The following is a 13,245-nucleotide window of genomic DNA, read 5'->3' as shown; positions in this document are numbered from 1 at the left end:
CTTGTCAAAACATACTTTTTTTTGTGGCAACCCCCCCCCCCCCCCCCCTATAGAGCTAGATTAAAAAATCAGTCATCTTTTAACTTCCCTATCCTTCTTCCGTAGACTTCTTGCAAGAAAAAATTGCTTTCTGAGACCAATTCTGATGGGAGCTGCGTACACCTCTTTCAAGTTCTGTGGACTTGAAATCAACGAAGTTGATACTGCTTTTCTACGCATACACTTTTATCAACTCTTCTGATTAAGAAGTATCTAACCTGAAATATCACGAATGATTGACTGTGATCATAAGCGAGAAAATCGTTTATGATTTGGTGGAGGAAGACATCTTTTAATGGAAGAATTGGAAGGATAATATTACCTTTCAACACAATCAAATCGAGCCGAAGATGGATTGGAAGCAGGTGCATCATGACCTCCTAATGCGTAAAGAAAGCCATTCATCACTCCCACACCAACACCTCCTCGCCGTTTGGCCATTGAAGCGCACAAGGTCCATCGATTTGTATGAGGATTATAGCATTCCACGCTTTTTAAACATGAGCTCCCATCACGGCCACCGACTGCATATAATCTAGAGAAGAAATAGAGATTGAGAATTTTAAAACCAAATGAAAAATAAAAGTTGAGCCAAAAAAGTCAGCTGAGATTCAAAATAAGTTTTCAGATCAAAAAAGAGCATTAGTGAGAAAAGTATATTCGAGGGGTTTGGAGGACAAGGCGCACAAGTGAAGTCTTCGCTATTATAAGAAATACACATTTACAATTTCAAAATTAAGTGGCGCCTCTTGGCAGGAAGGAAGTTTAAACTTACTTTTTAATGCTTTTAAGTTGGATTTCAGATGTAAATTTTTCACTGAATGTATTTCCAAACTAGTTGTAGACGAGTTCAGGTATATCTCAATTTTTTCAAAAATTGCACTTGTGCGCCTTGTTCTCCAAGCACCTGATTTGTGACCATGAACAGAGAAAGAAAATTTTACTGGGGCACTCAGTGATTACACATTGGTGCCAATGCTTAAGTAAATATTTTAAAGCCATTTTGGGACTTTCGATGCCAAACTAAACTAGAGTTATAATGAGATGACCTGCTCTCTATGGCATGGTGTATTATATCAACATATTTTTTGGTTTCTTAAGAATTGAATTACTCCTCTTTGAAAAATGATGACAAAAATTGTGAGAAAAAAAATTTGGGATTCAATGTTTTTACGAAAGCTACAACACAGATTTGTGTCCTCCAAAATCCAAGATCAAAAATTAATACAAGCAACAGGGGGTTAGGTAATCACCACGTTAGTATCAAAAGGTTTTGTTCAGAGATCTATTCCCTCAAGCCGTATTCGTTACAATCTTTGGCATCAGTGAGCAGTTCCGTACCGCTGACCCATTAGCGGGCGGGATGCGTTCGAAATCATGATCGGTAACCCTTACAATTGTCTTCCAGTTACAGATTCAGGTTGCAAACGGAATCCGTCCTCTACGCGGTCGCGTTAATGATCGGGACCGGACACTGCATGCTTCACTATTAAAATCTGTACCGAAAACGCGACACCCCGCTTTCTCGTTTAAATACTCGAACTCGAAAAGGCACTTGGAACTTGAACGAAAAGGCACGCCTTTTCGTTCAAGTTCAGAAACCATAACTCAAAAGAGTACGGCGCGTTATGAGTTCAGCTCTCCCGAACCCGGACGACTGGCTGGCTTCCCCAGCGCACATTGCTTTTCGGCAGGCGGCGGTCAGTCCCCGCAAATTTGCGTAACAACAGTAACCACTGAGAAAATTCGTTCCGCAATTTGTGTCTTTTGCTACCCTTCGTTCATTTTTTGAGGAATCAACTGTATACTAGGGAAAGCTATTTTAAAATAATAATTGTAAATGGACACAGATACTACAAAAAAGGAAAAAGTGAAAGAGGCGAAGGAAATTAAATGAGGATATAATTACTGATTCATTCAGATAGAATGAAACAAAATCAGGAGTGAAATTTAGGTACAATGAAGCTGTAAGAAAAAAAAACACAAGTGGGCTGATAGCGATTTGGAACTCGAACTATACTATCGTTGAGCAGTTTTTAGACCCCAGCACCTCCGATATTCTTTTTAGGAAGTAAAGATGAACTTTTGTTACTTCAGCTAGTCAAATCGTGGAAGCAGATCAACGGTTGTCACTTTCCTCCACCCGATGGGACTGACGTCCCAGTTAAATGCGTTTTTGAAGAAATGATCGATCCCCATGATTGCTTCATCTCCACAAATTTATTAATGTGCAAATGATGGCACGCTCCAGTATTAAGGTTCTATGACAAAATAATTTTTGTCTTGAGAGTCTCCAAAATGTTTACATCATGATGTAACAAATGTCCAATGTATGTGTGTTGTATATGTGTTGTATCAAATGTCCAATTACTCAGAAAAAAGGTTCGCGAAGCGAATCGAATGTCACTCGCGTGGCGAGTGGCCAGGGGTCCAGGGAGCGCAGCACCTCCGCTAGCCGAGACGGGTGCTCGAAGCGCGCACAGAACGGCTGGTATTTCATAGGCCTAAAATTGTTTTGAGTCTGGCAGCCACTTATCCCCGGCATTCAAATGCATTCTACATAAAAAGTGACAAAAAATTTCGAAATTTACTGGTGCGTGATTTGACTTTCCCCCGGCTTTGGACTGCCAGACCGCCTGATCCTTGTTGCACACGGGCAGGTACTTAAAAGTCATTAAGTAGATTCACATCTTTCCATACATGAAGCCGTATCTGTAAAAAGAGCAGGCGGGTGTCGAGTTCAGTTTTCAGAAAAACGCTCACAAAGTTTTTAAGGCTCTGCATTTTAACTCCATTTAAAACCAAAAGGATTCGGCTTAAGGATTTTATGTAGAAGAAATCCTCCTTTAATTTGTTTTTTTTTTTTTTAGACTCCTTAATTCCAAGCAAATCTCAGTGAACAATATCGGGTTAAAAAAAAAAAGTCCACTGTTTTTACGGATAATATATTTATGACGGTTCAAATCAGGTTTTAAAGCAATGTCACTATGTCAGCAAAGTTAAACGATTGAAATTAACAAAAACGTATCGCATACTAATTTTCTTAATGAATGGTAAAAAAAAATGAAACATTCAGTAACTTCCAGAAAAATAGGGAACAAATTATATTAGTCTTCTAAAATGAAATTAAATTACAAATTTCAGTCTTCCAAAGAATAGTTTAAATAAAAGCGTTGTTCTCTAAAAAAGGGTGGCCACTAAGTGCTCAACCATTAACTAGCTAACCATTGACGAGGCTATAAACCAGTTTCAATGTGAAAAAACGACGAGTGTTTACAATGTTTACATGACATCCACCTTTTTCACATACAGGGTTATTCAAAAGTCACGCACCACTACTGGCCACGAGGGGGGTGGCCATTTGAAATTTTCGAGTTGCCCCCCACCCCCTCTCCCCGAGGGGATCAAAAACCGGAAAATGCCCTAAAAAGTGTCCCCCTCGATATGAGGAAAAACGTCTTAAACCGCAAATCGATATAATAATAAGAACTAAAGTTGTGGCCAGTGGTGCGTGACTTTTGAATAACCCTGTATAACATAGCTTTTGCCTGATTTTTCACGCCAGAATGGAGTTCTGAGTTTTACAATTTTTTACACGTGCTTTTGAGGGTCCGTATACTCAAAGAAACTGTTCTCCCTAAAAACGGCGGATGTCGATATCCGTCGGTTTTTCAGATACGGCTTAATATGATTTGACCGGCTGGCTGACCTTAAGAAGTAGATGCATGACGGAACTAATAATGCAATTTGCGATTCATTCATGCCGATCGCGCAACATCGTGCTACATTGCAAGCGCAGCATTTTGGAACGCATCCGTCGGACTTGCAGTGCGCAGTTAGTCAGTCGAGTAAAGCATACCAAGCCATCTCCAATGAGAATGTCATTCAACAATAAATTTCATAATCTTGATCCGTGATCCACTTTTCACTCGGTATTTTCCAAACAACCTCGACAGGTTATGGGAGCCCAGACGACAGCCGAAAACTTAAACATTCGTGTTCTGAAAGTGCGACCGAAAAGTGTGCGAAAAATTTAAACATTCGTGTTCTGAAAGTGCGATCGAAAAGTGTGCGAAAATGAGCTGGTTCGACAACGAAAACGAAATAACGATAACTAATGATCTTGATATGCATGACGTGGTGCATTACGTGTTAATTTTCGGAATGATGGTGATAATTTTCATATTTTACTTAGGAAACAAGTGCAAAAAAATGAGAGGGAACATCGAGGCAGTACGAAACGCTTTGCGACTGCACGCATGGCGAGGTCAAATTTTCGTGAAGTGAGTTCCACGCGATTTTCCAGTTCTTTTCGCGAAGCAACCCGCGTAAACATTTTTTTGCGAAGTGAAGCCGCAATAAACATTTTTTTTCTTTTCGCAAAGCAACCCGCGTAAACATTTTTTTGCGAAGTGAAGCCGCAATAAACATTTTTACTTTCTCGCTCCCCTAGGGTAGAGAGGAAGTATTGTCATCCTCCAAGGAAAAAAAAAAAAAAAAAGTTGAAATTTCATCATTTCTAGACGTTTTAAGGTCCCAGGAGTCAAAATAACCATACTTGAAAAAATGTGTGTCCGTCCGTCCGACGTCCCCCAAATCTGTCAACAGCGATATCTCAGAATCTATCTGTTCGATTTCATTCAAAATTCTCACAGAACACCATATTTATGGTCTCCTTATGCACGTCCAACGATTTTGGGGTACGCTAAAATTTGGGGGGGCTAGGGTCAAATTGGGTTAAAGGTCCATTTTCAGCAAAATCACACGGAAAGCTCATTTTGAGGGACCGTAAATTTTGAAAAATGCCTTTAATTCTTTAAAAGTGGGCATCAAGCACATCACCTGGGTCATTAATTTAAGTTCCTAAAAAATCTTTGGACTAAACTCAAAATTCAAGGGATTACGAGGCCCAAAAGTAGGGCACTTTGCTCCGCGACATCACACAAACAACTCATTTTCAAAGACCGTAAATTTGAAAAAAAATGCCTTTCATTTCTTCGAAAGTTGGCATAAGAGCACCACCTGGTTCAATAATGTAAGTTCCTATGAGGTCTTTGGACTAAACTAAAAATTGAAGGGTTACGCGTCATATAGCGAGGAGAGCACTTCGGTCACACGGAGAGCTCATGGACTGTAGATTTTGAAAAAATGCCTTTAATTCTTTGAAAGTTGGCTCGAAAGCACCATCTGAGTCATTAATTTAAGTTCCTAAAGGATTCTTGGACTAATCTCATAATTGCAGAGGGGCCGATAGGAAACGCTCAATTCTCTGATAAATGAGTCGGAACGCTTCTAGATAATAGCAGCAAACGCTTTGAGTCAGGTGAAACCTAGGAATTCAAATGCATTATATAATGCATCATATACTATTTCCAAACTTACTCCGTAGGTATACACCAAGCAAAATTAGACAACTAATTAGGTAGGCTGTACTTACAATATATAGTTACTATTAGTCATCAAGCTGACGCAAGAACTGACACTTACATCTTTATTAAATACTAATATGTTTGTTGTTAATGAATTTAGAATCCCGGCAGATTCCATCTTTCGCGGTTCCTTTTTACGAGGTACTAAGCACAAATATAATATAATAATACGGCACAAATATGAAATATGACTGATTTAATGCTTGTTACTTAATAAAGGAGGTTATAAAAAGAACCCGAGGTTTGGTTGAAGGAGATGGCGCTCTCAACGCTCTCTATTGTTTTCGCTTTGAATTACAGGGATACGCGGTAAGGAGATGGCGCTCCTGGCGGGCGTGTGGTGAACCTTCCAGCAGGTAGATTCGCCCGCCAAATTTAAAATTTGGGAGATGCTAAGCGAAAACCGTTTAGTTTTAAGACTATTTGAACATCGAATAGTCATTCTACCCATTCAAGTAGATATTTGATGGCTTTTGACCGTGCTTAAGGAGAGATTATAATATAAAATCGTATCTGAAGTATGATGTCAATAAATCTAATGGATCCTAATGAATCGTAGAAAAGCTAAGATTTTTACGGATCGCCATCTTTGACAGGAGACTTTGTTAATCAATTACATATTTAATTGAAGATGCCTCATAAAATCAACAAGTCGAGTCCGAATATATGAATTCATCACATATCGCGAAGACATTTACAATAAAGTTCAGTGGTTTGAATAAAAATTTCATAACTATTATCCTGTGATCAAAATTCCAATCAAACTTTATGATTTTGTAAAATTGGCAGTATTTTTCTAAATATTCCAGTAAAAGTGTCTATGCCGGCGCGAAGCGCCGGCTCGAGCGAGAAAGTCCCGTGCGGTCCCCGCACCAATCCGCTAAGCGGATGGGGGGGCGAAGCCCCCCAAATGCCGGCGCGTAGCGCCGGTACGCGGCGCGAAGCGCCGCGCATAAATTGGCCGGAGGCCAATTTTTTTCTTTTCGCGAAGCAACCCGCGTGAACATTTTTTTGCGAAGTGAAGCAGCAATAAACATTTTTTTTAGCTCTCTCGCTTTCTCTCTTTTGCGAAGTGAATCCGCAGTAAACATTCAGTGCATTATTATCTCGCTTTCTCTCTCTTGCGAAGTGAATCTGCAATTGATACGATGTCGTACGAGGGAAGCACCAACGCACGTCTTCTAGAGATCCGCGACGTGGAGAAACTGAAGGATGCCAACACATATCCCCTATGGAAGTTCCAAATGAAGATTGCATTCCGAGCAGTGGGAATTCTTGATGTAGTGAACGGAAGTATACCAAAGCCTCGTTTGAAGGAAGACTTATCCAACGCGAAAGATGTTCAAAACTGGAAAAGGTCTGATGCAACAGCTCAACGGGTCATAACAAACACAATGGACAAGATTATTCTGGTGCACTTGATGAACTGCCAAACAGCAAAGGAGATGTGGAACATTATCAAGGAGTTATACGAGAGGGACACTGAGGAACAGCGTTGTGCCCTCCTTGAGGAATTTTTCAACTATAAATATATACAAGGTACAGACATTATGACTCATATCAGTAATATTGAAAACCTTTATACCAGACTAAATGCGATTCAAGCTAAACTTTCAAAAGACATGTTAAAAACAAAGATTCTATCCACATTGCCGCCCAATTACAGTTTTTTCCAGTCCGCGTGGGATGCAACTCCCAGCGACAAACGCACATTATCCCTGCTAAAATCTCGATTACTTTCGGAAGAGAACAGGAAGCAAGAGAACAAGTCCGAAGGGGTTGCATTCAGCGCTGCTGAAAAACGCTGTTATGGCTGCAATGGGGATCATTTATTACGTTTTTGTCCAAATAAAGTAGGGACGCTCAAACGAGAAATCGCAAAGCAATGGTAAATTTTGTACATATTGCAAAAAACGTAATCATGATATTTCAGTCTGTAGAAAGCTAAAAAGAAAGAATCAGGAGCAAGGGGGTGACAAAAAAGGAAAATGGTGCTCTCTTTGCAAAATGAGCAATCATACAGATAGCCAATGCTTTAAACAAAAGAAAAACGGTGACAAGTCCGAGCAAGGGGTTGCATTTATGGGATACGATGAGAATTTGACGCAAGAAAATGTTGGACAGTGGATTCTTGACAGTGGCGCTAGCTCCCACATGTGTGCAAACAAAGAATATTCCTCTGAAATGTCAGAATGTAACGTTAAAATTGCCGTAGCTAAACAAGATCACTCTATGTTAGCTACAGGAATTGGTAAGATAATATTCAAGACCTTTGAATTGAATGATGTATATTATATCCCCTAACTGTCACGAAATCTGATTTCCATAAATGCAATTACCGCAAATGGAGGACAAGTTAAATTTAACAAAGATAAGGAAATTATCAAGAAACATGGAAGATACATATTTCACGGTGTCAAAACTGAACTGGGTTTGTTTATTGCCACCATTGATCCCTTCAAAAATGAGCATGCTTTAGTTGCACAAAAATGTAATAGTGTTGAGAAACGAAGTGAGTTAGCGCAACAATGGCACAAAAAGTTGGGGCACATTGGAAATACTTACTTAATAAAATTGATAAACATGGCCGAAGGCTTAAACTTACAAGAAAGAGATGTAAAAAGTGAAAAATTGCAAGATTGTGATGTATGTATTAAATCTAAACTCTGTCGCACACCCTTCGGGGATGGACGACAGAAAGCCGATCGTATTTTGGGCATCATCCACTCAGACGTATGTGGTACAATCAGCCCGAGTACTTACGATGGTTATAATTATTATGTTAGCTTTACTGGTGGAGTTTCTGGTTTTGTGATGTTATACTTAATAAAAACTAAGGATGAAGTATTTGCCAAGTTCAAAGAATGCGTAGCTGAGGTAGAGAACACTCATAATGCCAAAGTTTCTATGCTAAGGTGCGACAACGGGGGTGAGTATGATAATACTGCTATGAAGCAATGGTGTAAAATGAAAGGTATAAAATTAGATTTCACTCCCCCGTACACTCCTCAACTAAATCCAGTAAGTGAGAGATACAACAAGACTGTTTGGGAAAAGATAAGAGCCCTCATGTACAAAAGTGGTTTAGATAAGAAATTCTGGGGATTAGCTGCGCATGCTACATTTTAAATCGCTGTCCAAAAAGGGGGATGAAAATAACCCCGTATGAAGCATGGACGAATAGAGTGCCGGACTTAAGTAACTTGCAAATTTTTGGCTCTCAAGCGTACGCCAAGAATTTGCACTATCTAAAAAAACTAGACGAGCGAGCTCAAGAATACATTTTTGTGGGATATGCGCCAAATGCGTATAGACTTTGGTGTGAGGAAAGCGAGAAAATCATAGTGAGCCGTGACGTAGTTTTCACAAACAAACATAAGCATAAGCAAAACTCTGATGGGACGAAGAGTGTAAAAATCCCAATATTTGTATCCAATGATGATGAAAGTGGGACAATGGCTGAGGACGAGGGGGGAGAAGTACCAGAGATACCAGCGGAAGTGAAGAAAATGAGAATGAAGAAAATGAGAGTGAAGAAAATGAAGAGGAAATCAAAACGATCACGCTCGCAGGGCGCGAAATAAATCATCCTGACTGGTATGGTAACCCAATCCCCAGCGATTGTCTCGACTTGATGTTGCAAAGTGCGATGCTCACTTACGCACAAGCGGTGAAAGGGCCAGATTCCAAGGAATGGCTCAAAGCCATAAATGAAGAGAAAAATAGTTTAAAAGAGAATGAAACTTGGAAACTGGTGCCACGTTTTCAAGCCGCAGGCAAAGGCATTTTAAACAGTACCTGGATTTTAAAAGAAAAAGAGGACGGCCGTAAAAAGGCAAGATTGGTCATAAGAGGTGATCAAAAAATCCCAGGAATTGATTTTGAGGAGACATATAGCCCAGTGGTAAGCAACAACGCACTTCTCATTATTCTAGCTCTTGCTGGCGATAACGCATACAATATTATGACTTTCGATGTTAAAACAGCGTTTTTGTACAGTCAACTTGACAAAGAAATATACATGTTCTTACCCGAGGTATATGAGAAGAATAACGAATTTATATGTAAATTGCAAAAGTCTCTGTATGGGCTACGTCAAGCTTCGCGTCAATGGAACATGAAATTTGTTAATACTCTAAAAGGTTTAGGCTTCACAGAAGTAATTTGTGAACGCTGTGTGTTTGTTCATAAAAGTCATGGCATAATATTAGCGATACATGTTGATGATGGCTTCTTGGCTTACAGAGATGAGAGGAAGGCGAAAGCCATAATGACAAGCCTTGAAAAAGAATTCAAAATGACGGCCAACTATGACCCAAAGAGTTTCTTAGGAGTAGAAATAGTTAAGAATAGCGTAGGTTTGTCGATAAGTCAAAATGATTATGCCTCCCAAATTTTGCAAAAATTTAACATGCAGGATTCTAAACCAGTTTCAACACCTGCAGTAAAGACAAGTAGAACGGAGAGAGAGAAGGAAACTGCTGAAGAAGTCAACTTTCCTTACCGTCAAGCGGTGGGTAATTTGCTATATTTGTCAGCAAAAACCAGACCTGATATTGCTTATGCAGTTAATTATGTGAGCAGGTTCATGGAAAATCCGACGAAGTTGGATGTGACAAATGTGAAACGTATCTTTCGTTATATACGAGGAAACAGCGTTGCCTCAATTATGTATAAGAATGGTAATGACGAAGAGCTGCATGCTTATTGTTACTCTGATTTCGCTGAGGATGAGATTGACAGAAAAAGTACAAGTGGCTATGTCATAATGTACAAGGGAGGTACTATAGCTTGGGCCACTAGAAAACAACAGATTACAGTAACTTCCTCCACGGAAGCTGAATTTGTCAGTGCTTGCGCAATGGTTAAAGAACTTGTCTATTTGAAATCATTTATCGAAAACCTCACTGGTAAAACGGTCAAGGCAACTGTTTATTCCGACAATCAAGGAGCAATTCAGCTAATTAAAAATGGTATTTTTAATCGGAGGTCAAAACATATCAAAGTTAAATTTCACTACGTTTGCGAAGTATATCAAGAAAAGAAAATAGAGATAAAATATATACCCACTGACCAACAGCTGGCAGACGTATTCACAAAGCCACTGGGGTCAACCAAATTTGAAACATTCAAGAAACAATTTTTGACTAGATTTAAGTGATGTCTTGAAATATTCAAGAGACAATTTTTTTAATAGATTTAAGTGATGTCTGAGATCACATGAGACGGTGTTGGAAACCTCGACCAAATTTGAAATGTTCAAGAATCAATTTTTTTTACACCAAATTCAAGTCTTGTGTAAGATCCCTATTGTAAATGTAATCATTATTTCTCTTTCAGGAGGAGACTTGACATAAATGTAAAATTAACATTAAGTAACATTAAGTAAACTTGTAAGAGATGTGCTTTAGTTTTGATAGGCCTCGGTGGAGGACAGGGCATTTCGTTAGGCAGTGAACGAATTGAGGGGGTGTGACGGAACTAATAATGCAATTTGCAATTCATTCATGCCGATCGCGCAACATCGCGCTACATTGCAAGCGCAGCATTTTGGAACGCATCCGTCGGACTTGCAGTGCGCAGTTAGTCAGTCGAGTAAAGCATGCCAAGCCATCTCCAATGAGAATGTTATTCAACAATAAATTTCGTAATCTTGATCCGTGATCCACTTTTCACTCGGTATTTTCCAAACAACCTCGACAATGCAAAGCACCCAAGATATTAAAATCAATAAGACAAAAATGATTTTTTTGCAGTGCTTTTTTAATGTCTCTCCGTGTCAACCATTATTTTGGGTATAAGCGACTATAAACCCTCGAGTAGGCAAACCTTAAAATGTTCCCATCAAGCTAATTTTTTTCACTGGCAATGAGTCATTTTTAAGCGGAATGGAACGAGTTAAGGGGGTGGGAACCAAAACAGTCCTAATAAAAATGTCTACAGGTAAAAAGATGATCCACCCAAACGCGGCATGCGCTAGGAAAACAGCGGGCCACGGGCAGCTTGAAGCGGGGTGAGAGACAAGGGGAAGGGAAGACCGGTGTAGAACATCAACGGCCGCACGGCATAGAGGAACTCTGAACGCGACGGAGTTCGGCGAGGTTCTAGATCTGTAACGCATAACGAAAAGCGGCGTTACGAGTTATGGCATTAGTATAGCTGAACTGATAGCAATGGTCAGGTCTGTGGTATGAGTTATTTGAACTCAAACGCAGTCGGCCGCTTATTCTTTCAAGTTCCGAATTTCAAACCGATTCGATTGACAATGCGTTCGGGATCGAGAACCCGACCGAGACCTTTCCGCAAACGGTTCACGATCGAAAACCCAAACTCATTAGGAGCCTATTCCGTTCGGGTTCCATATCCCGAACGCGAACGCAAAGCTGGCCCATTGCGGTGTTGAACGATGAACTGATTAAATAAGAAACATTTAACATATAGATCTCTGGTTTTGTTCCATTCGAGAACATTTTATTTGTCATACGAACATACCAAAAACATTTTGAATTTCTTTTTGAATAAAATCGTGTAAAAATAATTAGTGATTATTTGGGCTGATATTGTCATGGAAAGACGTTCCATATCACCTATGGTTCTATGTCCGCATTTTCACGATGCATCCAATGCCTTGAATGCAGGGCCATGGTTTTCGAAGCACAAGCTCGCACGGGCTTTTTGGCGTCTCAGAGGATTCACCTTGGAGTGTCCTGCCCTCGCACGAACATCTCGGACGTAGCTGCTCTTCCGAAAGCTACTACTAAGATATATACTCTGAGAGGCCCGTGGCGCGGGGTCGTATCATCGAGGCAGCGAATAGTGAGATCACCTTAGCCAAGTGTATCCAGTGTGTATCGTGTCATTATCGATTATATTGATCAGTTCTACCATTTGACTACGTGGGTTGGATCTTTTCATCCCCCCCCCCCCCATTACAATATCACTACTTTTATTAGGGAAAAGCAATTTCTTATTTTGAACTTCGCAGCATAATTTTACGAGAATGTTTTTGATGGTACATACTTTTATAAAAATAAATAATCCTCAACTTTAACAGTTCTATGGTCACTAGGCTTAGCAAGCAGATTAAGCTTTGCTGTGAGGAAGCAAGTACTTTGCCTTTCATCTTGTCTATATAAGCACCTGATTTTAAAGGGTAATCTAAGACCGATACATCATTCCAGAGAAGGCATATGAAGTTCGTTTATTCCTCCTAAGCTCACTTCACATTACACTTTAACAAAAAGTTTGTTAAAATTCAGCTATCAGCAGAGCCATTACAGGGGGAAAGGAGCCTTTATGCAAAATGGCAGATTTTTAAGAGCACCAATTCTCGTTAAGTTTTCAACAGAGAACACTTACCAGTTTCTAAAACAAATTTTGAGAGCAGGGGTCGTCCATTTTGTGGGTTGGGAAAATCACAAAAGGAGTGAACTTTCCTTCTTCCGTTGTGTATAGTATTGTTTTTTAACATTTACACATTGAGGACAGAATCAACAACAAAACTATCAACTTACTTGTGATTAAGTACAGCAACACCTACTGTAGAGCGAGGAGTGCACATTGAGGCAACATAGCTCCATGATTTGACTTGAGGATCCCAACGTTCAACTGTGTTTAAATAACTCCATCCATCATGTCCGCCAACAGCATAAAGAGGCCCCTCTAGCACACCAACACCTGGAAAAGTCCCTATCTAAGTAAATTTCCATTCACACGAATGAAATAATTAAAAGGCATGATAAAAATTATTTGCAAGTGACTTAACCAGAAGGAGATA

The 13,245-nt window shown here is 39.7% G+C and overlaps 1 protein-coding gene across 14 annotated transcripts in view; it reads right to left on the bottom strand.

The window, feature by feature from the left end:
- Positions 1-13,245, bottom strand: part of LOC109043408 (kelch-like protein 5) — a 221,482-nt gene that overhangs the window by 44,931 nt on the left and 163,306 nt on the right. For all 14 annotated transcript variants that reach the window (XR_011899325.1, XM_072297234.1, XM_072297235.1 and 11 more), the window contains 2 exons: positions 12,983-13,145; positions 362-574 (listed from right to left, as the gene is read on the bottom strand). Coding sequence is in view for 13 of the 14 variants with exons in the window: in XM_072297234.1 (XP_072153335.1) it covers positions 362-574; positions 12,983-13,145 (376 nt within the window). In the remaining variant the exon portion in view is untranslated. The remainder of the gene's footprint in view (positions 1-361; positions 575-12,982; positions 13,146-13,245) is intronic.

The sequence above is a fragment of the Bemisia tabaci genome, chromosome 2, assembly GCF_918797505.1.
Source record: "Bemisia tabaci chromosome 2, PGI_BMITA_v3".
NCBI classification, from domain to species: Eukaryota; Metazoa; Arthropoda; class Insecta; order Hemiptera; family Aleyrodidae; genus Bemisia; species Bemisia tabaci.
This window is presented reverse-complemented; position numbering and strand designations above follow the sequence as displayed.